The sequence below is a fragment of the Podarcis tiliguerta genome, assembly GCF_965153285.1.
Source record: "Podarcis tiliguerta genome assembly, chromosome: 11".
Lineage (NCBI taxonomy): Eukaryota > Metazoa > Chordata > Lepidosauria > Squamata > Lacertidae > Podarcis > Podarcis tiliguerta.
Window position 1 is genome coordinate 35,617,399 of NC_139544.1, and position 27,840 is coordinate 35,645,238.

At 39.8% G+C, this 27,840-nt stretch overlaps 2 protein-coding genes across 8 annotated transcripts in view; one reads left to right on the forward strand and one right to left on the reverse strand.

Moving 5' to 3' along the window:
* The window catches only part of PDE8B (phosphodiesterase 8B), a 43,158-nt gene extending 35,592 nt beyond the window's left edge, over window positions 1-7,566 (forward strand). For both annotated transcript variants that reach the window (XM_083403853.1, XM_083403854.1), the window contains exons 18-22: window positions 784-1,001; window positions 1,810-1,939; window positions 2,393-2,560; window positions 3,813-3,942; window positions 4,811-7,566. In XM_083403853.1, the coding sequence (XP_083259979.1) occupies window positions 784-1,001; window positions 1,810-1,939; window positions 2,393-2,560; window positions 3,813-3,942; window positions 4,811-4,932 (768 nt within the window). In that variant the 3' untranslated portion in view covers window positions 4,933-7,566. The remainder of the gene's footprint in view (window positions 1-783; window positions 1,002-1,809; window positions 1,940-2,392; window positions 2,561-3,812; window positions 3,943-4,810) is intronic.
* On the reverse strand, window positions 3,104-27,489 carry WDR41 (WD repeat domain 41). 6 transcript variants are annotated; one of them, XM_083404161.1, is made up of 14 exons: window positions 26,746-27,489; window positions 24,309-24,421; window positions 20,665-20,713; window positions 18,765-18,896; window positions 17,789-17,851; window positions 16,293-16,404; window positions 15,450-15,512; window positions 14,193-14,300; window positions 12,671-12,852; window positions 10,710-10,831; window positions 9,892-9,980; window positions 9,248-9,381; window positions 8,185-8,362; window positions 3,104-3,461 (listed from the first exon to the last, which is right to left on the reverse strand). In XM_083404161.1, the coding sequence occupies exons 1-13, from the start codon at window positions 26,794-26,796 to the stop codon at window positions 8,210-8,212; spliced, it is 1,371 nt and encodes a 456-aa protein (XP_083260287.1). In that variant the 5' UTR covers window positions 26,797-27,489; the 3' UTR covers window positions 3,104-3,461; window positions 8,185-8,209. The 6 variants fall into 6 exon arrangements, with proteins under 6 accessions (XP_083260287.1, XP_083260286.1, XP_083260285.1 ...); XM_083404160.1 differs by having other exon boundaries at window positions 3,104-3,471; XM_083404159.1 differs by having other exon boundaries at window positions 3,104-3,434; window positions 26,746-27,488.
* Window positions 27,490-27,840: the final 351 nt, after the last annotated feature.

Genomic DNA, 27,840 nt, shown 5'->3' on the forward strand with positions numbered 1-27,840 from the left:
TATGTTCAACAAGTTATGACCGGGTGTTTCCATGGTATTTATTTGAAGTCCCTCACTGCGCTGCTTACTATCTGAGAGTAGTTATACAATCATTTTTATATGGAAAAATGTCACTATGTGGTGGCATCTCCCAATCATTTTTCTGTGATTGATATCTTGATATTTATTGATTTATAGTTGATATTTATTGATTTATAGTTATTGATATTTATAAATCAGCAGTGGGGAACCTTTGGCCATGAGTCTAAGTAGACACACCGGGCTCCCCATTTTGGCCAAGCCATGCCCACATGCCCTACACTTGATGTCATATATGAGGTGTGGGGCATGAAATGCAGCTGATTATCAGGGAACTGTGCATGGGGCACACAAAGCATTGACAATCAGCTAATGGTCAGTGCTTACATAGCTTTATTCATAATGCTATACAAAAACAGATTACTTGACATTGTTGTGATGTCAGGTGATTGGACAGGTGGAAGGAATAAGAATCTGGTCTGCTGGCCAGATCCAACCCCCCAGCTCTGTTGTAAATGGATCTTCAGAAGATGAAAATGAGCTGCATCTATGTAGCCATTGAAAATAATGCTGCATTCCCCATAGTTATGGGTGGATTACACTGGATGGGTAAATTTCCCATCAGGAAAATTACAAGAAACTCCTGCCTCTAGATTCTACAAACTCACCCAGACTTGCATATCAGTGACTCTACTGGTGATTACTGTTACATTTTTATTTTGATAAATACTGTATAGGTGAACAAGACTTAATTCTTTCTTGTAGGCAAGCCTTGATCATTTAGATGAAGTGGCTGCATTAATAGCTGCAACAGTTCATGATGTGGACCACCCAGGACGGACCAATTCTTTCCTGTGCAACGCAAGCAGTGAGCTTGCTGTACTCTACAACGACACGGCTGTGTTGGAAAGCCATCACACAGCTCTGGCGTTCCAGCTCACCGTAAAAGACAACAAGTGCAACATTTTCAAAAGTCTCAATAGGTTAGCTTCCTCACAGTTCTCTTTGTTTTGAGTACATGAAGATACATTTTTTTGTGGTTGTGTGCGAGATCTGCCTCCCCCCACCCAAAAAAAAATTCTGTTTATAGATGGATGTCTGGAATTTTGTGTCAACAATCACATCAGTGCTCCAGAATGCAGAGGGTTGGCCTATATGAGATTGCTAGCATTCATCAGCATATGTCCAAAACTTGGGTTTTTCTTTTCTTTTCCACACATTTATCTGCTATGGTCAGCATTCTCATGGGAATGTTGCCTTTCTCCAAATTTTGGACACTTATTGTAACATACATATAGTTAAAAACACACACACAACCCAAGCACCTCTATCTTCCATATCTGTGCAGTGTGTACCAATTATATTCCAAGTTGAAGTGCTATGAAAATGTATTTCTTCTCCAGAAATTTGGGATATTTGCTATTTTTTAGGGGAAATAGTTGGGCCTGTACCTTGGGATTACATAGATGAATACTTACTCACTTTGTATGAATATGTGAAAGTGATTATAAGGGATGTGTTCATAATGTGATTCTTTGGCTGGAATGTTAAATGTGAATTTGGAGGCCTGATACCATACCTGGGAAATAGTGAATGGTTGCAGATGGTGAGCCACACTACTGCTTAGCCAAGATTCCTCTTTTTTAACAGTATTTGATAACTTTCTTTAGAGCAATTTTAGCCCACTCCTGCTCTATCCCCTTTTATAATCCTTTCTCTTGAACCTTCCTGCTTCCCGTGGGGATCCAAATGTTCCTAGTTCTGAAACACTCTTCTTTTCCCTTTCCCCAGAAATCATTACCGAACGCTTCGTCAGGCAATTATCGACATGGTTTTGGCAACAGAAATGACAAAGCATTTTGAGCATGTGAACAAGTTTGTGAACAGCATCACCAAGCCCATGTCCTTGGAAGAAGCACAGGTATTTTAAGTAGATGTATATTATGTGCATTTCAGTGGCACTTTCTTTTCATATTACCAGAATTCATACATCCACAACCAAGATCTGTGTTTTATGCTATTAGGTGCAAACAATGTCCAGGTGCTCAATCTCATAATAATATATTACACAATGTGCATTGTTTCTCTTCCGCTGATGGAAGGCATATAGAGCAAAAAATACAGTAACTGGATTGCATGAACCAAATGTCACATAATGCATCACATTGTCATACAATAAATCCACATCTGTACGATACAATAAAAGGGACATATAACACGGTACGCTCTCTTGTACTGCTTCCTAAAACAACCAGGTTTGTGCAAGGTTGTTTCTTATATTAAGGTGTAGTTTAAAAGCGTTATGATGGTGTTTTCATAGCAGTTGTGAGCAGTTATGCTAACTCCCACATTTAACTATGTATCTGCATTTCAGAATGAGGGTAGTGACTGTGAATGTACAACCAATCTCAAGAACATTCCAGATAACCAGACGTTGATTAAGCGCATGATGATCAAATGTGCAGATGTTGCAAATCCATGTCGCCCTCTAGAACTGTGTATTGAATGGGCTGGGAGGATTTCAGAAGAATATTTTGCACAGGTATGGCTTTATAATTTTTAAATCTGAATACTAACATAGCTTTTAGCACGAGAAAAATAATTTTACTTCTAAAATGCTCTTGTGTTTTCAGGTGACTAGAAAGCACATGCTATCTGTATTTCCCGCCTCATCTTCTACCATCAATAACAGCTTCATATGCCATGACAGAATTCATTAAGTATAATTGATCAGTTTAAGCTAGCAGATGCTAAGCAAGTGCACACTCTTTTAAAAAAGACACTGGAGTGATTCAGAAGCACTTTGAACATTGCAGCAAAAAAACAACCAACCAACCTCAATTCGGCAAAGATTTGAAGATTCTGCTGAAAATCTTTGATTAGAATGTGTTATGTAACTGAAAAAAAGCATGAAAATAATGAAATCAGACTTGGATGATTGTGATGCAGTCAAAGAATCTCAAATTGTGAAATCTGTTATGTGAAGTGCTATTGGGGGTGGGGGTGGCGGCCTGGGTAGATTATTTGAACAGCCAAGAAAGGCAATGCAGTGCACTGAACAAGTAGAGAAAATGGAAGGAACCAATTTGTGAATTGACACTTTACTTATTTTTTATTGAAGGCATTTATATACCACTTAATCATTATCATTTCTAAGCAGTATACATGAGACTTTATAGCCCGGAGAAGGCTGCACTGATGCAATAGGATGGAATTTTTTTTGAGTGAGAGTGAAGTTCTCCATGCCTCTACAACATCATAGCTGCTTCCTGGTGTACAGCTATTCCCTAGTCCAGTGGTTCAATCGGCCACCTTTGAAGCAAACCATTCGGGAACTGCATCTGCTCACCTTGCCCTGTCCAACTGGTTTTAGCACTTGAGGCTGAGTGTTCATTCTTTTCCTCTGGCTCATTTTCCTGTATGGGAACAGCAGCAGCAAAATCCTAAACTGGACTTAAGAGATATTATTGATTATTTCAATTTGTACCCTCCTTTTCTACATACATGTGCCCATGATGTGCAAAATGCCTGTTCATCTTCTGGGATAGTTTGAAGCAGAAACTAATCTTCAGGTCCCATGGATTTTTTTCTCTCATAATTTTGGGGATAGCAGTTCTGTGCTCCTGCTCCAGGTAGAATATTTTTAATTGCAACTGCAAGTAGGGTTTGTTTTCCTGAGCTATTGCTCTGTACTGTTAAGATCATATATGGTATACACACATACACCCCCCCAAAAATTGTGTAATCTTTGCTTTGGCTGCACAAACTGACTACAATTATTTTGTTTTCTACAGACGGATGAAGAAAAGAGACAGGGTCTGCCAGTTGTTATGCCAGTTTTCGATCGAAACACCTGTAGCATCCCCAAGTCTCAGATATCCTTCATTGATTACTTCATAATGGACATGTTTGATGCTTGGGATGGTGAGAAGTTGCATTTTCTTTTTTCTCTGTGGAAGAACAAATTTCTTACTGTTTCACTCCAAAGGTGGTAGGATATGAAAGTCTAAATCCATATGGCCAGGGACTGTGCATCACAGAATAAGCCCAAGTTCTGGGTTACCCAGCACCCATGGGAAATCTGTGCTAGTGCAGATAGCACAACCTCTCAGGCTGGGGTGCTTGGAAATTGCACTCTGCTGGTCAATGTGTACTTTTAATGGTGAATGCAGTTGAAAAAGAGCCTCCCCTAATGTACTGATTTTAGGGATTACTATGTTTTATGGCAGCTCAGTAAGCACTACAAAATTGCTTTGGATTATTTTTCAATAATTTTTAAATGGTTGCTGTTCAGAAATAAATAGAAACTATATTCTACAGCAACTGTTTGAGCGCAGAGCACAATTTTATTTTCCAGTTTCCTAACTAATGATCTAATTATGTAGCCAAAATGACACTGTCAACTCACAAGCCATCAGCAGGATTGGGAAAACAGCCCAATAAAAACTGAGCATGACAATGCAGGAATGGAAACTTGAGGGGGGGGGGTGTATGCTGAGTAACCTGAAAAACAGCATGCCTGGTTGACTGGCACCCTGAACAGGAGCATATTCCATGCTGCAGCATTTTGTTGCAGGTCCCACTTGTGCTTTTGGAGAAAGTTAGCCACTAAGAAAACTAGGTATAATTTTTTGTATATACTATTCTTTGTTTAGTACCAGCAGTTGACTAAATAATTCAGTACAAAGGCTGAAGACTATTCACTGTGAGAACACTTCCCTGAAGTTGACACTATGTTTTTTCATTTGTTGGGCTTTGACAGTAAAGCATTTCTTTTTTCTTCCTCTCTCAGCATTTGCACATCTACCTGTTCTGATGCAACACTTGGCAAATAACTACAAACACTGGAAAACACTAGATGAGCTAAAGTGTAGGAGCCTCCGGCTTCCTTCAGAGAACAATAACGGAAGCTGAAGGGAGGATATGGAACATCATAGCCTACCACTCACACTGTGAACCACTTACTGGTATGAACCCAAGAGGGGGCAATTTCCTTCACAATGAAGTAACCAACAGGGCAGCATGGAGAAGACTATTGTTTCTCAATTTTAAATTGTTCTAAATTCTACACAACTTTGTTTTTTTATATATAAAAATGATAATCGAGAAACCAATATATGCTTTATAGAGCTATTCTCTTTTTGTGGCACAATGGATCCTTTTAAATGTAATTTTATATAAAACAAATTGTTATAATTTGTCAAATTATATGATTGGTGTAAGTTGTTCGCAGGCCAGGATCAATTATACACATGAACTCCATGTAAGAGGGCAGAATTCTACAAAAAGCTAGCTTCTCTGGAATAACTATCAATAACATTTGATAGACATAAGCATTTTGGGGAAGCCTGGTTTACAAGAACTTTAAAACAAAACAAAAAGCGATTGGAGAAAGAAATTTGAGGGGGTAAACAGCAAATTTAACTGTCCTTTCTTAGAAAAAAATAATTATTTTAATAGCAAAGTTAGTTAATTAACTATCAACTTTGTTCTCTTTTGTATATGGTACAATTTCTGTGATCTAAACCTGTCTGTGCATACTACTTCCCTCCTTATGCTGGCTTTCCTGCGGACTTAAATGTTAGGAGGCCATTTGCATGCACAATAGGAATGCAGCCACAGAAGTAGCTCCATTACTAAAGTTGCACAGTAATGTGGGGACTCTACACACTGTGGTTTCTAGATACACAAGGAGACCTGGGAGCTGCTTTACTTATCAAACCAATTTTGTATAAAATTTTAGTAGGCAGTAATTAAGCCCATAAATTTGAGCCAATCTGTTCTCTTCTCTGCCTTCTAAACAGGTGACAGTGAGCCATATTGTGAAAGTCCAAACACGCAACTAAAGTCAGGGACTGGCACTTGTTGCATCTGTTGCTTCAATAGCACAATCATGCTTTGTGATGTTGTACAGTTCCAGTTTTACATCTGCCTGCTAGAATGGGGAGCAGTGTGTAACAGATGCTTATTTACATGAGCCATAAGGAAAAGAAACCCTGCTTAGATAGATATGCACCCCCTCAAGCCATATTCAAAAAGGTCTCCAGAATCTACACTTGTACAGAGGCATCCTATAATCTTTCTATGAAAAGGGAAATGGCTGCTCATACATTGTATTTCCCTCATAGAGGACAGGAAAGCCCCTGTGCCTTTATAGTGTCCTGGACTGCAGCCATAGTAATTACTCTTAAGACAGTGACCTTAATATCAAGGACCCAAGACAATGTATACGCTAAATATAGTCTATAACGTTAAGAACAGAACAAAAACACAAGGTTCAGGTTGTATTGCTATTTGATGCAAGCTGCTTCAAAAGCCCCAGTTAAGAATGATGTATTTTTTAAAAAATAAATAAAAAGTAATATAGACCTAATAAGATTCATTTTTAAATTACGGATAGGGAGGTCTTCTTGGGCAAGCCCCATAAAAATGGATTGAAGTTGCATTCTTACCCACCTACCATTCATTTCACTAGGGCTCCTGTAGGAGTGAATCCTAGTGAGTTGTGCTATTTTCCAGAGTACGATGGAAAATGATTTCAAGTTTCAGGATACCCCCCTGGAGTGAACACTTTGAATAATTTTTAAATATACAACTGACAGACAGAGAATGGGAAGCTCTATTTATTTATTTATCTTTCCTTATCATTTTCTCTCTTTTCATTTATTATTTTTATCTTTCTGTTACTTTTTATTTCCCTTTTCTACTTTGCTCCTGCTTCTGGTTTGTTTGTTTTTTAATGTCAGTGAGGGGATTTTATGCAAATGAAGGTGGAGGATGGCAGGTGAAAGTCCCTGTGTGAGAAGCAGGGAAGATTTCCCAGGGTGGGAGAAGATTAGGAAGCTTTCAGGTGAGAGTTGGGAGGGGCCACCTCTTTCTGTGTGAGACAAGGATTGAGATCTACCTTTGAGAGAGGAATTCACATTTCCCCTCCTCTTTTTCTGTTTTTGTACTGTAGCATGAAAAGCCTTAATAAAATCTTATCAAAAGAAAGAATATGATTTATAGTTTTTGACCAGTAGTCAGCCAATTCGATGATTTTCTAAGCCAGTACAAGAACTATCAGTGACACAAGGTCCTTCAAATTAGTCAACTATTACTTAACACTGCTCATTACAAGGGACTCTTCTAATGCTGAAATGCATATGATCTGATATAAAGTATTACACTGCCCTACCAAAAGAAAAAAAACTTTGGCCATCTCCATATTTTTGTGCTGAGTCCAAGGAGGAAAACCAGGTGAAGTAAACAATAGTGTTACTACTGATGAAAAATGATTGTAGCTTACATAATGTGCCAACATTTTTTCAATGTTTTGTATCAAGTTATGTAAAATACTGTAAAACATTCATATACTTTCCATGCAGAGAAATGTATAGAAGCTATATTTTTGTTAGAACTCTAACAGCACCTAACTTCCGTTGCTATGTATTATAATGCTAGATTGTGTTGTTTAAAGAATGGTGTGTTCACTGCAGTATTCATAAGTTCCATTATGTACTAATAGCAAAGCCTATATCTGATTAAATTTTAATTCATTTTTATTCACATAGCCTTAGCTCCAGTTCTGTTACAGTTAAACGTGTGTGCCTTCTCTTCATGCTCTCATTCAATCCAATTTTTTCATCATCAGCAGAATACACAGTAATTGAGACAGATGCAACAAAAATCCTGGGGTTCAAGGTATATAACTTACAATTATACAAAATGCACCAGTGTAAGACTACGTTATCGAAGCTCATCTCATTCAATGCCTCCCTCAGAGCAGTTTTAGTACCTTTTTGTTTGGGCATGCCCCTATTGATTGCATGTTTTCTGTTAATACATGAGTCAACTTATATTTGACAAACTATCCCAACTGCTCTAGACAACCCTTTCAGAATCCACTGGTAAGAGGGGCCTCTCCCAAAGTTATCAGTCCACTTTAGTTCAACCCTACAAGATGCTATGTAAGTTAGCTGTTGATATAAAGGAGTGGTTTCTGTGAGGGTAAGGTAAGCTCTTTCTGCACCTCACAGTCCACCCTCTTTGGCAGTGTCATAGAGGAAAACTTGGTAGTCTTGTGGGTGTTCTTAAAAAAGGTTCCAGAAAAAAAAATACACACAAGTTTTTTTAAAAAATACTTAAGACTTTAAATAGCTTATTTCTATTATTCATATTCCATACCTTTATCCCATATATTTACGTCCTTTTAGATCCTAAGCTGCAAATCTTCACTTTGTTCTAACTTATGAAATAACAGTAAGCTGCGCAATCTCGACTCTCGTTCTCCATCTTTCCACAAAATAACAAGGTGATCAGCAGAGCATGTTGCCAGGCCATGTTCACTGAAGTACAGGAACATCTGCAACAAAAACTGTATCATCAATACAATATACTCAACTATAAGACTTTTTTTATCAACATTCACAAAATAAAGTCAAATAAAGTAACACACTTGCCCAAAATGGTAATGCCTCAAGAACATAAAAGCAACAGAACTAGAGCAGCAGGAAGTATGGAGCCAATTCTGTGCCCCTAAAACAAATTCAAGAAGTGAGAGGAAAAACCAGGGCCCAATGAACTATTTTAGGAATGTTCAAGGGCACAGGCACGCCTAGCAGTTTTAAACTTTTTTAAAAAACAAAAGAAAAGAAAAGAATATTATGCCTGCTTCTGAAAGTTACCTCAATAAGAAGCAGTTTTTATGAACAAGCCCAACTTTGGGGCATGTTGAGCAAGTTGCATGATTCATTTTACATGCCAAAATACTGGTGCAAACAGCACAAATACATAATTATAGTTGCAGTTCTATACACCCTTACCTAGGGATAAGTCTCATGGAATTTAGTGGGACCTACTTCTGGGTAAGCATGTAGAGAACAGCACAGGAAGTATTTTCATATGTAGTAAAGACAATGTTGAATGAAGTAGTTTGCTATTTCTAGTTCCTCTAGTTTATTAGAACTGTAACTAACATACCACTCAAAGTATGAGGCACCTGAGAGTCAAGGTAAGAGTTTTCTTCCCTGGATTGTGTCATAATAGAACACAAAAAGAACACAATGAATGCCTTCTAGGCTGAGACTTCAATTTTCACAGACTACTGTACTTGCATGTCTCAAGATCCAATTAGGGAAGAAGCTCTGACTCCTTATACAGTCTCAAATAAATCTAGTCCCTATGGAGCTGTTTAAGAGAAATAACCCTTATAGTTACAGGAACAATGGCAGCAATAATTCCAACAAACCTGAACAGCTAAAGAGTGCCCAATCAAATCCCCAATGAGATCCAAGGAGAAAACAGTGGTGCTCTCTGGTGGCTTTTTAGCTGTATGACTGGCTTGTTTACTTGTCCTTCCAAATCCCCACATACTGAAAAAACCTGGAAAATAGACAGTTGGTTGAAGTAAATGAGTTTCCTGCAGACTACATCAGGTTTCTACTTCTTCATTCGTTTGCTTCCTGCCAGAATCCAGGCATTCAAACCAAGAGGATGACCAAACTCCATGAACTTATCAGAAGGGCCATGGGATGTTTTGTTACCACAAACTAGTGGCTGTCAAATGATGGCCCTTAAGCTAACCAAGGCATATAAAATGGGATGCTGTCGAACTAAATATATTTGGCAAACATAAATATACTTCTATCCAGCCAACTCAATGGTCATTATCTTACAAGCTTCTATATGAGAACAGCTGTGTAGAAATGGCTACATGTACATTCACATTAAAATGTCTCTCTTGCTTTCTGAGCAACTTTCACACAAACAAATTTAGCAGAGTGACTAAATAACATTTTAATTTTGTGCAGACCTGGTCACTCTACTGGCATTCACCAGCATATTCCTTCTATCTCAGATATTGTGTAAACAATCCTCATTCTGGATACAGACCTGAAGGAACAGGTTCAGCTGTAAGCTGCTGTTTTTCTCGTAATTCCCATATGCGAACACTGCCATCTTCTGAACAGGAGATTATTTGCCTGTAAAGCAAATGTGACTTATTACTGGAGTGTCATGCAGAACCACATTAGCAGAATTTCACAAAACAAAGACTCTGTAATTGTGACCTAATGTTTAGAATTAATGTTCCCAGTGGGCCTGCTTTCTGAAGGATACCTTGCTATCAGCCCAGTTTCAACTAACATCGACAACAGAGGTGATTCTGGTAGTCCCTGTCAGAGAAGGAAGGCAGGAGATATTGCCTGTCTTGAGTGTGGAGTAAATCCATTGCCACAAAGACCGCTCTTGTCCTGGTGCTATTTAATAACTATGTGCTGCTGCTGGGAGAGATCTTTGGTCAGTGGTGGAGTCTGGGCTCTCAAATCTCAGCAGTGCCCTGTGCAACCCTAAAATCCCTCCCACCTCCGCCTCCCAACCTCCATTCTACGGCATTGTTGTGGCACCACCTGCAGCATGGCATCCAATGTTAGCAATAATGTGTTTAATGAGCATGAATGGGTTTCTTTTTGTTAATTGTACATCAGAATTTCAGTACTGCAATTTAAAAATAAATAAGTGAGCAATTCAGGCTAAAGACCAGGATTATCATGCAGCCAGGGAAGGAAAATATAACAGGTCAATGGTTGCTCAAATATTTTATAATGAAAGGTTGTGGGGGTTGGGTGAAATGAACAAACATCAAGTGTGGCCCTCTTCATCTTTCTGGTGCTTACATTTCCAGCGTATGAAAAATTTAGTGTAACTTGCACCTGTTTGGAACTTTTGTAATGTGCAGGACAGTGGAGTCATGAGCAGTCTTCTGGAAGGCAATCACACGCTTCATTTGAAGGTTATACACGTATATGCCCTTTCCAACAGCAGCGAACACACACTGGAAAGAAAATTCAATAGAACATCTTAACAAAGCAGACATATTACGTTGTGTAATGGATTTCCAGGAGGACTGTGACACTGTTACCTTTCAATCTAAACCAAATAGCTCAGAAGGCAAGAGGTGCGTAGCTCCTTAAACTGTAATTACCACTATAATTACTAAAATAGTTTTTGCATTATGCCTCAATTCATATAAATACTACAATCCTATTGCTGTCGGTGGCATCTAATAAACTCTAAAGCACAGCCAGCTATTTCCATCCATAACCCTTTTCAAGGCCCGAAGGTTTGTAAAAACCTTGTTCTGCCAGACCTTTGCTGGCCTATGTGTTCAGCTTCTTTCTAGCCCCCTGCTGCTGACTACAATTTAACAGATTTACTACTGACTGGGTGCATTTGGTCAAAGAAATCTCAGCTTAATAAGCTGAGATATGAAGAAGCCACACATGACCACTTTGTTTCTCCCTTTGTGCAAGCAGGAAAACAAACCAGGAAGTCTCGTTTAGCCATAGCTTGCCATTACAACTGAACCAGTAGCTATGATTTATGGCTTTCAAGTAAGAAAGGAAATTAAAAGCCAATGTTAAACTATAACTTTGTATTACGACTTGTTTGGCAGCCATTAACCACAGTTTCACCATTTGGAAATTATCAGGAAACTGTGATTAATTTATTATTATTATTATTATTATTATTATTATTATTATTTATTTGTTAGTTGCTTTTCTTATTGCGTTACTCAAAGTGACATATTAAAACCAATAAAAACTTAAAAACATAACCATTCAAATAAAAAGCTAAACGCAGTTAAACAAAAATGGTAGTTAAGTGAGGCTTCCTGGCTTGTTTCCCTGCTCAAACAAGGGAGCAGCAAAGAGGCTACCATGCGTACATTATGCTTGTTCATATCTCAGCTTTTTAAGATGAGATTTAATCATTTGAACAGGGCCACTGTGTTCCTTTGCGTTTTATGACAGTATAATGTGTATATTTTATGTTATTGCTTTTATGGCAGAACCACAACCAACAAGCATTAAAAAATGCCTAACACAATGTGCTCTAAAGTAAGTTAGTAAACCTGCAACAAAACATTGCTGTATTGTCCCAGCTGCTAACATGGGTAGGGAATCCCACAATCCTAATTAGGCCTGCTGGACCACTTTGGGCAAACCACACCCACCCATCAGTCAGCTGATGTCATACGCTATCAGGTGCAGAGATCTGTTATTTCTAGACTAAGCACTAAGGATTAAGATTGGAGTTAAGGGTGAACACCACAGCACAAAGACCAGATATAGGTCTTTGACAGCATCTCTCACTTCTGATCTTGGCGCTGTGGGGCTAAGAAGAACAAGAAGCAAAAATTGACCATGCTCAGAAATGCCATTTGATAAAATTGCATCTGAAAGAAGATATCTACTTGATTTCTACTAATCTAATAATTGCTAACTTAATGAAAATGCACATTATTTTTGTGAAGAATACAGCACGCATTGCAAATCTGGCAGCCATGCTGTGTTCCTTGTCCTATTCTGTTCAGTGCCCAAACCCCAAAACACACTCCATTTCAAGTCTGAAATGACTGAAATTCTGCAATCATTTAATGGGATTCTCACAGGAGTAGTTTCATTGGATTGAGCCTGTAGGAGTTCACTGAAATTTACAAAGCTAAGACAAGTTCTAAAATTAACCTTTCGCTCAGGACTCTCAATCTGCATTTCTTGTTGGGATGTGAAAATAAATAAAGCATAAGTACATATTAAATCAGCATTTTTTTAACCAGGCACAGAAAAACAATTGTAAGTCTCATTTTTTTAATACTGTTTAAAACGTTCACCTCCTCATCAGAAGCTAAATGTTGAATTGAAACTTCATTTTGACTGTGCGATAATTTTATTTCTTGCTGTGGGTCAACGTGAAGAGAAGCATCCCATCTGCGTTCATATGCATGCATGGTCCAGTCCAATGCATCCCAGACTATCAGCTCACCAACATGAGAGCCTGTTGCAAAAGTCAGATCTAGGCACCAAAAATATTAGAGTTTGCATAAATAAACATCTATTTACACAGAGGCTCACAAGCTAATCAGATAACAAGCAAAGTCAATGCAAATCGGGCTCTGCCTGGCCCATTTCCAACTGACTTGGGAGAACAGGACTCTGACAGACTTTAGCAACAAAGCCAGCCAAGGTTACTAGACTACCAAAATGTTTACCAGCCTGCTTTCCCACCTACACAAACCTACAATAGACATTAGTGGCTGTAATGCCTGGTCACCTGGAGGTACCGGTAAATTTCACTGGCCACATGGGACAACTATTTGCAAGCCTAAGTAAAACTCTAGCCGGTAGCTGGAGGAGAAAGCCAAACGTGGAAACACCCTTTGCACACAAAATAAGAAATGCAATAAAAATTAAAGAGAAAAATACAATCTAAACAAAAATTGTAAAACTACTCTTATCATGTCGAACAAGCAATTGCACAAAATTCAAGCGCAGCAGAAGGCTGCACACTCACTTTTGCACTGCAGGGAGCTGATGGGGGGAGAGGGGAAAAAAGACAACTCTGAGTCCAGAAGTGGTTTTTGTTTTGTTTTTAATCCACCAGCCCTGCACCCCCACCCTGAGAATATCAGAATAATTACAGTTTTGCAGGGACATCTCATATATACCCTGGATAAGTATGGTGAATGTTGTTGATTCCACAGCAATGTTTCACACTGGAGATGAAGCTAAACACAAGACACTGCTTTCACATTTAAATTGACTCTTCTGGATTAAGATTATTAATTGTACTGTAAAGACTTTAACACTAAGAGAGCCAATATGGTGTAGCGGTTAGATTAGAACTGATGAGGCCCAGGTTCTAATCCTTACTCAGCCATGCAGCTTGCTGAGTGACCTTGAGCCAGTTACCGTCTCTCAGCCAAACCCACCTCATGCTTATTTCAAGGATAAAATGGGCAGGGAAGAGCTTTGCACCCTTGTCCAGAAGAAGGATGTGACCAAAATATAACCACACACTTATTTTAAGACCAATAAAAACATTATGCATTTCATTCCAAATAAAAAAGAAGTCACTGTACATGTAAGTTAATTGAAATCAGTTAAGCTTAACTGTATTTTGATTGCTATCTCAATAAACAGACAAGCAACTTCATGTTGATTTAGGTACAGGCAAATCTATTGTGCAGAGATGTTTGAAAAAAGAAAAAGGTTTAACACAAATCAACTCAGCTGCATCTCAAATAATAAAAACTTCAGATAAACATTTAGTTACATTTGGGAAGCAACATAAGAAACTTTGTAATTTAAAAATGTGTCATGAGTTACTAGCAATTAACTTAGTAACAGTCTTACCACTGACACTGACCAACGATACAATATTGTCCTCATGGTCAAGAAGGCGCTTCACTTCGATGACATCCCATTCAGTTCCATCTCTGGAAGCTTTCAGTCTAAGAATGACTTCAAAGAGAAAGGCAGGCAACATCTTGACATTTATGAGAATACATATAATTAGGACCTGCAACAAAATGTTGCAGTGTAGCCTCACCTAACAGGAATGTTACTTTTCAGAGTTCCAGGAAGGCTGGCACATTTTCCTCCAGAATACTCTACTGCCCACACACCTCATTTTCTTTCTTTTTTTCCTAAGGACACTCAACATTTTGTGGCTATTGAGCATGCAGTGGCTATTTATCAAGCTCAGGGGAACCCTAAAGTTGACAGTAGGTTTTTTTTTAATTAAAATAAAATAAAATTTAAACACACAAGTCCTCCCAAAACAGCATAAGAGCACACTCATTAAAATTTTGGGCTTTAAAAATTAAAAAACAAAAAACTACTGCCAATTTTAGGGTTCCCCTGAGCATGATAATGTTTCTGGGTTCTCTGTGGTCCTGCCAATTTGGCTCCACTTCCGTCAGCACTCACAGCCTCAGTTTTCTTCAGAAAGAATTATTTCGCTACAAGCAGAGGCGACCACAATTCTGATATGGAGATCCTTGTGTGCTGAACAGATAAGCAGCCCTGTCACTTCTGAAAGCACTGGTCACCTGACTAATGGGGCGGGTGGTACACTGCTTGCTCCTGCAACATTTAAGTCCTTTCAAACACAAAGAGGGTATTACAGGATAGATATTTAAGAGACAAGTGTTTGGAAATCTAAGACCAAAGCTGTTGGCATGGTATGTATTTACAAAAACTATCTGTTGGAGACTTTTAAGATCTCAATATTTTATTTGGTTTTGTATACTAAGAAAATGAAATAAAGAAATAAATGTTTTTTTAAAACCTACTCTGCCTTCTTGTTGCAGCTCCCTCAAGGACTGCTGCTTTCCATGTGCAATGTACTGCTGTACCAACGTACCAAATAAATATTGATTGCCCTCCTTAATTTCAAACATTGCATGAAATCATTAAAATATACAACAGCGTTATATCAAGGGACAGTAATACAAACACAAAGGCTCCAGGATTAAGTGGAATTAGTGCACAGGTGCTTGGATCTTAACCCCTGTAGACACAATGCATGTTCCTCCACATTTTAAAACATACAGAACACACAGCTAATAACATTCAAATATTTATTATACAGTATATAGCAATACTCACTCAGTTCTTTGCCAACTGCTGCCGCCACACAATTTTTAGGCAATTCTATCATAGCACTGATATCTTTATTAAGAAGATGGGGGGGGGGGAATAGACAGCAAGATATTTTATTACAAGTAAAAAGTGAATGCACACTCAATCTATTATAATTATTTCACAAAATTATAAAACACTATCTGACTTTCTCACAGGAAGGTTACTCAAATCATGAATTTCCATAAAGTTTTTCCTAAGAAAAAATGGAGGGAGGGGATAAGCTATACAAATCTCCCTTATATTTTCATAAAGGCCTTTTCCCTCTGTTTTTAGGACATGCAATTCAGCAAGTCTGTCCTCATTGAAAACTACAGAGCAGATTATGGTGTGCAAACTTTTAAAACACCTTTGTACAGCTGCAAACCAAAAACATTTTGCAGCACATTCCTACATTATTCTAAGCATCACATTTCTTTATTATATTCCACTTACATTTCTGTATTTTGCTTATAAGGTTGGGTGGAATCTTACAGCATTTATCTAATGCCTACAGTAGATGGCAGTGGAAGAACCTAATTTAATTTCTAAAGGAATATATATTCATTTAGTGATTTATATATACCGACCCAGCTCAGTTAAGTTAAGTTAACATACAGTTACTGAAGTTTGACATATTCTACAATTCATAGGACACATGAGGCTCCAAGTGCTCTTAATTCAAAAATGATTACACTGACATTTTAAAAATAGAGGTCAGCTTCAATATATGTTATCTTTAGAATTAAAGGGACTTTGCCAATTTGATTTTGTTATATAGATCCATTTTACTTAACTTTAGCTGCTATAATGAGTCATTTACATTTTTACCTGCATCAATAAGATGACTTGTCTTACACAAGAGATCTAATTTTCGGTTCCAAACACACAGATCACTCCCTCCAGACAGCCATACATCCAGCCTTTGAAGAACTGTCAAACACTGTAGAACCAAGTCAAATAATCATATCATGTCTCATAACAAAGCTCTTTAGGAAAAATTTTCAGTAAGATTTCCACCAGCTTTTTCAGTAAGGGTTTGACTATTACAGAATCAACCTGAAATTCTATTTCCCAGCAACATTTCTTGTGCTTATAAACTACAAAGAAAAGTTGATGGACCATGGTGCTTGATACTGCAAGATCATACAAAGGAGGATATGAGGCAGACACAAAACCTGTCATCTTATTACTAAACTTATGTTCAAATCTTTTAAAATATTTTTTATGTCAAATACTGTATATACAACAAGCTTTTCCATGAGATGTTTTGTTAAAAAGATACACGTTATATCAAGAGAAGGTCTCTAGTGGTGTGAATTCAAAGACCAATGAAATTCTCCAGCTTTTCAGAGGTATAAAATTAACTTTTCATGATTCGCAGAAGTAGCTAGTCATAAAGGCCATGATACTTGAACATAGCTCTGTGACATGAAGACAAGAAGAGGGCAGATGGAACAACAAAAAATTCCCTACGTTTTCCACTGATGGAAGCTTTACTGTCAGCTGAGCTACATCACTGGATACAACTCATTTTATATTAGTTTTTTCTTGTAAGCTACTTGGAGTTTATTTTACTAAGTCAAGCAGGGTGTAGGCTGGGTGATGTATCGATACATCATCCGAAATCTGTTAAGTCCACATTGTGGTAATGGTTTCATAATATTTGACATGGGAAATCAGAGTGGTACCTCTGCTTATGAACTTAATTTGTTTCCATTCTTAACCTGAAACTGTTCTTAACCTGAGGTACCACTTTAGCTAATGGGGCCTCCTACTGCTGCTGTGCCACCATTGTGCGATTTCTGCTCTCATCCTGGGACAAAGTTCTTAACCTGAGGTACTACTTCCGGGTTAGTGGAGTCTGTAACCCGAAGTGTTTGTAACCCAAGGTGTTTGTAACCAAAGGTACCACTGTACAATGTGTGTACTATGTAAAAGAATTGTAATGTGGGGAAAACTGTGAAGCCAGTCATCCCTTGTCTCATGATTCCTGCCACCCCTGTTGCTCTGTACTATAAAATAACAGTTGTAACACCATATGTTAAAGGTAAGTAAAGTGTATCAGTTTTAGAACCATAAGTAGTAGCAGTTGCCAGGGCTTTACCTCTACATAGTTCCATCCTTATTTCAGACATCATGATATAGATATATTGCAATGTTAAGCTGGTAATATATCACAATGTTGAAAACCCGACATTGCTCAGCCCTAGCAGGGTGCATGCTTTGAAATAAATAAAAATACCTCAGATTTGCAAATCACATGAATTGCCCCTTAACTGCCACAATCAGTACACACAAATCAAAGCCAGTTTCATTTTTCTTACCTTTACTGTGGAATGAAAGCAGGATACTTTATGAACTTGCCTACCATTGTCACAATCCCAAACCTGGTTTCATTCATTAAGGATCTCAAGACTACAACAAGTTTAAGGCATGTATCCATATTCAAAGGCAGAACTATAGAAATGGAGATGCACAAGTGTATTATATTATTATTATTATTATTATTATTATTATTATTATTATTATTATTACTACTACTACTATTATTATTATTATTAATATACCGGCCTATGCCCAGAAGTCTCAGGGTGGATCTACATAAAAACCACAATACAAATATTCAAAATAAAAACAACAACCCAATAACACCCCCCCAAAAGAGCCACATTTTAAAAAGGGCATAGGATGTCAATCAGATCAACCAAAGTCCTGGTTAAAAAGGAATGTTTTTGCCTAGAGCATTCCACAGACAGGGAGCCACTGCAGAGAAGGCTCGTTCTCCTGTTGCCACCCTCCGGACCGCTTGAGGAGGCGACACATGAAGAAGGGCCTCAGAAGAGTCAGGGTCCAGGTAGGTTCATATGGAAAGAGGTGGTTCTTGAGGTATTGTGGTCCTGAGTCACTTTATAGGTCAAAACCAGCACTTTGAACTGGGCCTGGAAACTAATTGGTAGCCATTGTAGTAGGACTAGGAGCAGTGTAATATGCTCAAACAGTCTTGCTCCGGTGAGCAACCTGGCCGCTGAATTTTGCACTAGCTGAAGTTTCCGGACCATTTTCAGAGGCAGCCCTACATATAATGCACTGGAAGGAATCTAACCTTGAGGTTACCAGAGCATAGACAACAGAAGTTAGGCTATCCCAGTCCAGATAGGGATGTAGCATAGGGTGCCACTCAAATTTGAGGCCCCAAGGTCCACCACTGTCACCCGCCACACAAATGTTGGAGGGAAAGGAGTACCAGCAGCACATCTCCCTCCCACAAAGAGTTGGGGTCTGGGTCAGATTAAAGGATACAATAACAGTTCTATCAGCACCTGCTGTCAAGATCAAGTGACATTTTTCTTCACAAGTATCTGATAGAGGAAAAGATGCAAGAGCAGTAATCTTTTGTGTATGTGCATGTAGCTCAAATAGCTTTTCTCCAGTCTGGAAAACAAAAAAGACATCTTAATGATCTGAATGAAATAAAATGTTATAGACCAATGCACATAACAGCATAATCCACTGGGATGTGATTTAATGGAGCAATGTGTAACTGGAAATACTGCTTTTACTGGTTTTATGTTGTATTTTCTTCATTTTTGTACCACTTACTGTTTTTATGTTGCAGGCTGCTTAGAGATTTTTAAAGTATTACGTGGCTTATAAACATTTTAAATAAATAAATAAAAGATTTCAAGAAGGTAACAGTCCTAACTGACACTAAAACTTCTTCATTGAAACAAGGTCAAGAACTTGGCATGGAATTATGGACTGAAGCATGTACTAGGGCTGGGCGATAACTGGTTTTCAATGTCACAATATATCACCAGCTAAACATTGTGATATATTGATGTATCACGATATCTGAAATAAGGAAGAAACTATGCAGAGGCGAACAGAACAATGTCCTGGCAACTTTATGGGTCTAAAACTGATAAATGATGAGATTATCAATCACTTTATGGTCACTTTCAGCAGTAGGCAAGCCAAAATGAATTCAAATGAGACTTTGGTTCGGGGCTTGGCTACCAAATGGTGGTATTCATGACAATCCAAAGAACAGTGATGAGTCATAGTGAATACAAATAATTTGGGACTCTCAAGACTGCCAGCAGGCCTGCTAGGTGGCAGAAGCAGCATCAGCCTGCGAGGCCTTGTCGTGGTGGTGGCAGTAGCAGTGGCAGCTGGAGATGGTAGCAGAAGAATAGGTGGCCTTCAAGGCCTTGCTGAGGCAGACTGCCACTGCCTCCCACTACCACCAGGAGGACTTGCAGGCTGCTGCCACTTCTTTCTACCACGGCAAGGTTTTGCAAGCCCCACTGCTTGTGTCGCCACATGGTCTCGCAGGCTGCCTCTACTATTGCCACCATCTTCTGTTGCCACTGCAAGGCCTCAAAGGCCGCCACCACTGCTGCCGCTGGCTCCCATCACTGCCATTGAGTCCTCGCAGGTCACTGCTGCTACTGCCATCGCTATCACCACCACAAGGCCTCGCAGGCCGCCACTGTTTGTGCCGCTGCCATTGCACACATTGTGATTCGCCATTTATTGCTAGCTCAAATATTAAGAATCAATTATCATGATGTGAACTTCAAACCAGATTTGGATGATATATCGCTAAATTGCCCAGCCCTAGCATGTACATAATTCAAAATCTCAATTTTTATAAAATTCAGCATCCTTCTAGACATTTTCTGTGTTAGTGAACAGTCCAGTATTAAGGAAACATATCACAAGTACTAAAAGCTTTAAAACATTTCTCTCTCTTACACACACATTTACTTTATCCTTTATCTTTCAGATAGTTATAGAGCAACCTAGATAACTGCTAAGTCAGGAAATAAATGCTTAGCACATAATATACGCAATTCTGTCAGGATAATGTCACAAAACATGCAATTATACTATTATTGCAGGGACATTACCTTAGTTTCAAAGGAAGATGTCAAAATATAAACTGAAAATTTGAAAGTCAATTTTGTCTCCAACTTTTCTAATGAGAATTAGATAAAAAACTCAGTAGGGTCATTCAAGATTATTTACAAAATGGAGTTTTTAAGTTTGAACAACTGCTTCTGTGACCTTTTTTATTATCCAATTATCTTTAATAACTAACTTTATATTTAGATAGCTCATGTGTAATGGAATAGCTCCAATTTAAACTTCACCTAATTTTCATCTGTATGCAATGCATTTCTGAACATAAACAAACCTGAGCATTCCACAAACATACAATCCCATCATCACCAGCAGATGCAAACCTGGGAAACAACAATTCAAAAATTAGATACATATATATAAAGGAAATGCTACATTTATATAGAAACAAAAAGAACAGAAAATGTTACCACTAACCGTTCTTTAAAATATCTCACAGATAAACACAGGGCAAAAACACATAAAAACATGATTTTAGTGGAAGCTGTTCCTAAAAATGTCTAAATCTTCAAAATTAAAAACAGTTTTCAATTATGCAGTGAAGGCGGTGAATGTCCTGTGTGACGTCCTGTGGAGGCAGTTGGAGGATGGATGGCGGCTAATGGATTGAGGTTGAATCCTGACAAGACAGAAGTACTGTTTTGGGGGGACAGGAGGTGGGCAAGTGTGAAGGACTCCCTGGTCCTGAATGGGGTAACTGTGCCCCTGAAGGACCAGGTGCGCTGCCTAGGACTAATTTTGGACTCACAGCTGTCCATGGAGGTGCAGGTCAATTCTGTGTCCAGGGCAGCTGTTTACCAGCTCTATCTGGTACGCAGGCTGAGACCCTAACTGCCAGAGTGGTGCATACTCTAGTTATCTCTTGCTTGGATTTTACTGCAATGCGCTCTATGTGGGGCTACCTTTGAAGGTGACCTGGAAACTACAACTAATCCAGAATGCGGCAGCTAGACTGGTGACTGGGAGCGGCCGCCGAGACCACATAACACCGGTCTTGAAAGAGCTACATTGGCTCCCATTACGTTTCCAAGCACAATTCAAAGTGTTGGTGCTGACCTTTAAAGCCCCAAATGGCCTCGGTCCAGTATACCTGAAGGAGGATCTCCACCCCCATCGTTCTGCCCGGACACTGAGGTCCAGCTCTGAGAGCCTTCTGGCGGTTCCCTCACTGCGAGAAGCCAAGTTACAGGGAACCAGGCAGAAGGCGTTCTTGCTAGTGGCACCCACTCTGTGGGATGCCCTCCCACCAGATGTCAAAGAGAAGAACTTTTAGAAGTCATCTGAAGGCATGAAGGCAGCCCTGTTTAGAGAAGCTTTTAATGTTTAACAGACCACTGTATTTTAATATTTTGTTGGAAGCCGCCCAGAGTAGCTGGGGTATAAATACCGTATTTTTCGCCCTGTAGGACGCACCGGCCCATAGGACGCACCTAGTTTTCAGGGGGGGAAATCAAGGAAAAAAATATGATCCCCCCCCCCCGCAGCTCTGGGAGCAGCGGACAGGCTGCACGCAGCCTGTGCGCTACTCCAAGACCTTCTTCCTGCTTTTGCGGGAGGTGGCGGAATTCCCCCACCTCCCGCAAAAGCCCACAGAAGCCGCGCGTGACTCCTGCGGGCTTTTCAACCAGGAGGGAGAAGGGACTGAAACGGCCAGTCAGTCCCTTCTCCCTCCTTGGGGAAAAGCCCCCAAGAGTGGTGCGCTCTTTAAAGGCTGCGCGGCTCCTACAGGCTTTTCTACGAGGTGGGGGAATTCCCCCACCTCCTAGAAAAGCCAGCAGAAGCCACGCAGCCCCTTTAAAGAGTGCACGGCTTTTGCCTGCTTTTGGGGGAGTTGGGGGAATTCCCCCATCTCCCGCAAAAGCCCACAGGAGCGAGAAGGGACGGACTCCGCCAGTCTGTCCCTTCTGCCTCCTTGGGGAAAAGCCTGCTTTCCCCCACCGCCAGCCTCAAAGCCGGGTTGAAGACTAGCGGAAAGGTGTCGTGCACCTTCCCACTGCCCCCCATCCTCTGGGGCTGACGATGGGGGAAGCGTTGCTTTCCCCCACCGCCAGCCTCAAAGAGCAGACTCTCCTGGCTTCAGTGGAAGCAACGCGAAGCCTCTGGAGCGCAGGCTTCGGAAGCTTCGCGTTGCTCTCGCTGAAGCCAAGGCGCCTGCATTCGCCCCATAAGACGCACATACATTTCCCCTTCATTTTTGGAGGGAAAATAGTGCGTCTTATAGGGCGAAAAATACGGTAATAAGTTATTGTTGTTGTTTTTGTTTTTTTTTATTATTATTATTAATATCTCAATTCAAAAATGAACCACAGTCTTTAAAATAGTCTGAAATATGAAGCCCAGGATTTCACATGGAGGGCTCATAGCTGAACTACCAATCCAACAAATGGATTCTTTTCACCAAGCTGGTGTTTCATGGGTCACCTGATTCTTTTCCAGTCATGATCACCATCCTCTATAACCTTGTCTGCTTCCTGGAGGAGCAAGAAATGGTCAAACGAGCAACAGAAAAAGCTATTCTTAAAGTGTGTTATGAATTCAGTCTAGTTTAATGTGTCAAATGCTAGAGTATTACTTGCAATTTTATCTCATTCCATTTTTTGGAAGACTCTTGCTGAGGCTTAGCCTTCTTTAGTGATCTTGCAATCAATATGACCCTCTCTTCATGTTCAAAAACACAAAAGAAAAGAAGTGAAAAGCAGCTGTCGGTTAGGTTGATACAGGATTTATTTAGTATCTTCAGAAACCAATCTGAGAAAATTTTCCACTCACTGGTTTTAGCTGAGCCACCGAGAAAACAAGAAAATCCTTCTGCAAAATTCTCAATAAGATGATATTATCTAAAGAGCTGAAGCGTGAAACCTGGCTTACAACAGTCGACAAAAATGCAATGAAAAAACTATGAAAACTAAATAAAACCATTTCAGAAACCAAGTAACAATGCTAATGCTATTGGAAAGAATCAAACAAGGTGGTGGTGCCTGGTTAAAACAATGCTCTTAATGACTATATGCACGCAAAAGATTAAAAAAGTTGGAATACCTACCAAATTAAACTAGTCAAAGAATAAGAATTATTTTACTGCTTATATTAAATAAATGCATTATTTTTTTCTCGGTACATATACAACATTTTGTTAATCTGACTATAAAACACCCAGTATTTTGAACCAGCTTTGCATTTCCCCCATATTTTTAGATATATTTCAAGCTGCTTGGTGACAACGGGAAGTCAGCTTAGAAGCCATGAAGTGCAAGGAGAAGGAAGTGGGAAAGAGAGAGAAAAGGAAGTACACAAGCCTAAGGCTCAGCTCTTCTCATGTTTGCTTGTGCGTGTAGCTTTACATCTGAACGCGAAGATGTAACTACTTAGTAGCCATTTTGGCATACAAGCGATATATTAATAAAAATATATAATAATGAAGATAGTTTTCTCAGTGTAAAACTTTATATTAAAGGGAATGCACTAAAAGGCACCAAACTCCAACAATATTTATGGCGGTTATGGGATAATTTTTTCTGAAATTACTGTGTCACATGAAGTATAAAGAAGTTGCAACCAAAGGCAGGAAAATCACTGATGATTGAGCGCCTAAAAACTGGCTCAGTACTGCACTGAGAGAAAATATGTAATGTAATTTCTGTAATAAATGGCTCATTCACGCATTAAGCTTTAGTATGTAAACTGCCAATACTTTGGCAAAAAACACTATTTAAGTCAAAATCAGTGGGGGGGCATATTTTAATTAGATTTCACCTAAAAGTTTTGCAAAGATTCCCCTTCCCAATGTACACCCTAGATCTAAGCTACCTGTCATATATTCTTCAGTTCTGAGGAAAAGAAACAGAGGATTCTATTTTTAAGACTTTCAGCGAAATCATCCCTATGGTGCAAAAGGAGGTTATGAAAGTAATGTATTACCTGTAATCATCTATTGGCACTAGAAACCGCACTATATCATGATGACCTTTCAGCACAAGCAGCTCAGTGTAGGGATTTTGTGTTTGTTCTTCGCCAATGGTCTGTACAGATTTCTAGAAATCCACAAAGTCAGAAAAATAAAACTGTAAATCAACAAATTTGTTATCTTAATCTCTCTAGCTCATCAACAGATGTTTCTAATTACTTGTTTTCTTTTTTGCAATATGACTTATTCCTCAATAATCCTCCACAGTGTGACAGCTTTAAAATTCTAACTATGGTGCTAACTATAAAGCAGCTATCCCTCCAGCATTTTATCCTGGAGGAAGGAACCAATATGCCATGTGTTACTGCTGGATGAGGTAAGGGGTCTTATACTGTACCAAATATGATTAAAAAGGGGAACTGGTAGCGGGGACACAGCAAACTTTATAGTTTTGTTCACTTACCATACAAAGCAGCTGAATGCAGGCACATGAAACTTGTTCAATTTTCATATTATCTGATCACCCAAACGTGGCCACTGAACTGGTTTTCACATACTGCTAGCCAAACCATAGCTTAGCATGAATGCATGAGCATGACGGTTCTCAGAGAGATCACAACTGTTGTGATAAACCACAAGCCTGGATTCAGACAACACACTAAACCAAACCATGTATTTGCTCACAGCAGTGTTGCAGCAGCAGCAGGCCTGGAGGAGCAAAACAGTCAGTCTCCTCTCCATGAATACATCTGTTCACACTAAGTTTGGCTTAGCTTTACATGCAAACCAGCTCAATATCTTAATGCCAATCCAAATGCAGCCAGTATCTTGATACAGTGGTTTGACATTATGATCACAAGCAGCATCAGACTTCCACTGACCCTTTACCCTTTCTCTGTAGAAAATCAGTTGTCATTTTGGCCAAACCCAGAAAACTGTTACTCAATCATGGCTTTGAGATCCATGTTTGCCAGGCTTAGACATAACTGCAAACTATGGTTTGCTGCAAACTGAAATCAAGAGTTTCTGATCTCCCCTCACACGTTATGCTCATGATGCCAAGTCATGGTTTGCCATTACATATGCATGCAATAATTATATATAAATATAATGATTCCATGGAGGTTTTAAGCAAAGGTTGGATGGCCATCTGTCATGGACGCCTTAAGTGAGATTCGTACATTGCAGGGGTTGGACTAGATGACCCTTGGGGCCCCATCCAACTCTACAATTCTACGATTCTATGAAATATTGTCATTATATATATACCCACATTTGGAATGCAGTTCCAGTTGCTCAGTCTCAGAAAGGTTATCACATTTAGGTACGGTAAATTACAGAACATGGTAACTAAAATGATCAAGGGGTGAGAAGCATCTTCTTTAGGAAGAAAAGTTTAACAAATCAGTGGTTTTTAGTTGGGGAAGGACAAAGAAAAAACATAACATAATTTCTTCAGAAATACATTAAGATTTATTAGAAATGGTATCAATATATAAATGTCTTTATTTTCTGTATCTTTTCCAATAGAGCTCAGGCCATCAATTCATTTGATTAGTGATAGGTTATAAACAAAACGAAGTGCCCCCACCAGAACACATACTTAACTCAGTCTTGTATTTAAGCACCAGCAATAATAAGCACACTTATTGCTGTCCAGTGATAGGCATTAAGGCACTGTATGTGGACAAGTACCTAAAATTCTGTGCAGTAAGAAAGGAATGAAGTGCTCCATCCCTCCTCTGTGATCAGTATAGAAACCAAATGGGCTGCCAGCAAAATCCCTCCTCTGCTAGTCCTCAGCAGACTAATACATTGGGGTGGGGTGGAGGCAGCTAGTAAATGCTTTGATTTTACAAGGCTGACTTGAGTAAAGGAACATTACCTCAGAATGTTGTGATGCAAATTAGCACAGATGGATTCTTTTAAGAAGCAGGCTTCGCTTCATGGAGAATTACAGTACTCTACAAATGACTTATCTATCATAGCTAAAAGGAAAATTCCACGTCTAGAGAAAGTATGCCTAATTGCCAGAGAGCAAACACTAAATGACTACATTTACCATGTGCTACTTGTGAACATCACAGGCATCGCTGACTGGCCACTGTGGGAGGCAATACTGGAAGCAATTCTTTTATAATAGCTTAAATTCTAATATACTGTTGGTAATCTGAACCCACCAAGACTGGTCTTAATCTATGCACACTAATAATATAGGCATCACCAAATTAATTATTATCATCACGGCAAAAAGACTATCGGAGGAAAACAACAAGCGCCCACGCAGTATTGTCAAGCGTTCGTGTTTTGAACGCGTCATTTGAGGAAGCGACCCTTTCTCCACCCAGCAACACACTGAGCAAGAGCTGGTTGCTGCCTTCGCGAGGCGCAGGGCTCCGAAATGAGACTCGAGAGTCCCTCACAAGCGCCCACACCAACCGCCCCTTTTACCTCGGCCAATCCCTGCGGCTCGCGTCCCCCTCCTATGAGCCACCGCAGCATCGCGAGAGGTGGGGTCCGGGCGGCCCTCGCGGACGCGCCCTCGCCTCGGGTTGAAGCCGCAGCCCTCGCCCCGCGCGCGGCTCCAGTCAGTCAGCTGACGCTCTTGCTGTGAGGACTCGTCCCTCGCTTCCGTCCGCCCTGCGCCGCACGACGTAGTCGCCGTTGGACTGCGCGCGCCGCCGGCCGAATAGGACGCGGGGCTGTTTTCCTTCGGAAAGGGACTCGCTAGCGCGAGCTTAATCTGAAGTAAAGCGTCGGCGACTTAATCGATCCCCGAATCTTCGGTGAACAACACAAAACGAAGCAGGGACGCGTCTTCCGCCGCTTTCCGCCCTTAGGATTGACCGCCGCGCGCTCGCGAGCTAGGCGAAGGGGTGCGAGTACCGAATCATCGATCCCCTCCCTGCGGCGCGCATGCTTTTAAACACGCCCACGAAGATCCCCTATTCTGTATGTGTAAATGTACGAGAGGCGTAAGGCGCCGGTGTTCCAGTTTAGGGTTGCCACTTTTTATACGGACAGAGTAATAACAAGTACAATTACAAGTTCATCAACATCATCACCAGGAGCAGTTTTCCTCCCCAATGTATCTTCGTGCCAGGAGAAGCTCGTGTTGGTTTTCTGCCTGAAATACAGCTGTTAAAGTCTGTAAAAAAACCGTTTAAAAGGTGGGAGTCCCGGGTTCAGTGCCATACAGCTGTAATAAATTTCGATTTATTTGTGTATACTGTATATTTATAGCAGAATGGTTTATGCCCTCACGTGGAGCAGTCCTCGCCAGAGTGGTGGGTTCTTTTGCGGGAGTCTTCTGCAAAATGTCATTGATGGAATAATAATGCATGAGCAGGGAGGTTATATTTTGGACTGTCCACACCTCATTCTGCTTTATTAGTTCTGTGATGCTCCCCCAGAGTTTGCTGTCTCGAGGGGCACACCTGAGCTATAGCGCAACAAAAGTGGGACAGAAAACCCAACCAACCAGTGCAGAACATGGGTGGTATGAAGATTTACCAGATTTATGGACTGTGCATCTACTGAAAACTG

Bases quoted from the DNA above. Each gene is read 5' to 3' on its own strand.
- WDR41 (XM_083404161.1), bottom strand. From the start codon at position 26,796: ATGCTGCGGTGGCTCATAGGAGGGGGACGCGAGCCGCAGGGATTGGCC. The intron at 12,853-14,192 runs GTAAGACTGTTA...TTTGGTGCCTAG, and splicing joins ATCGTTGGTCAGTGTCAGTG to ATCTGACTTTTGCAACAGGC. The intron at 8,363-9,247 runs GTTTGTTGGAAT...TTTTTGTTGCAG, and splicing joins GGCACTCTTTAGCTGTTCAG to ATGTTCCTGTACTTCAGTGA.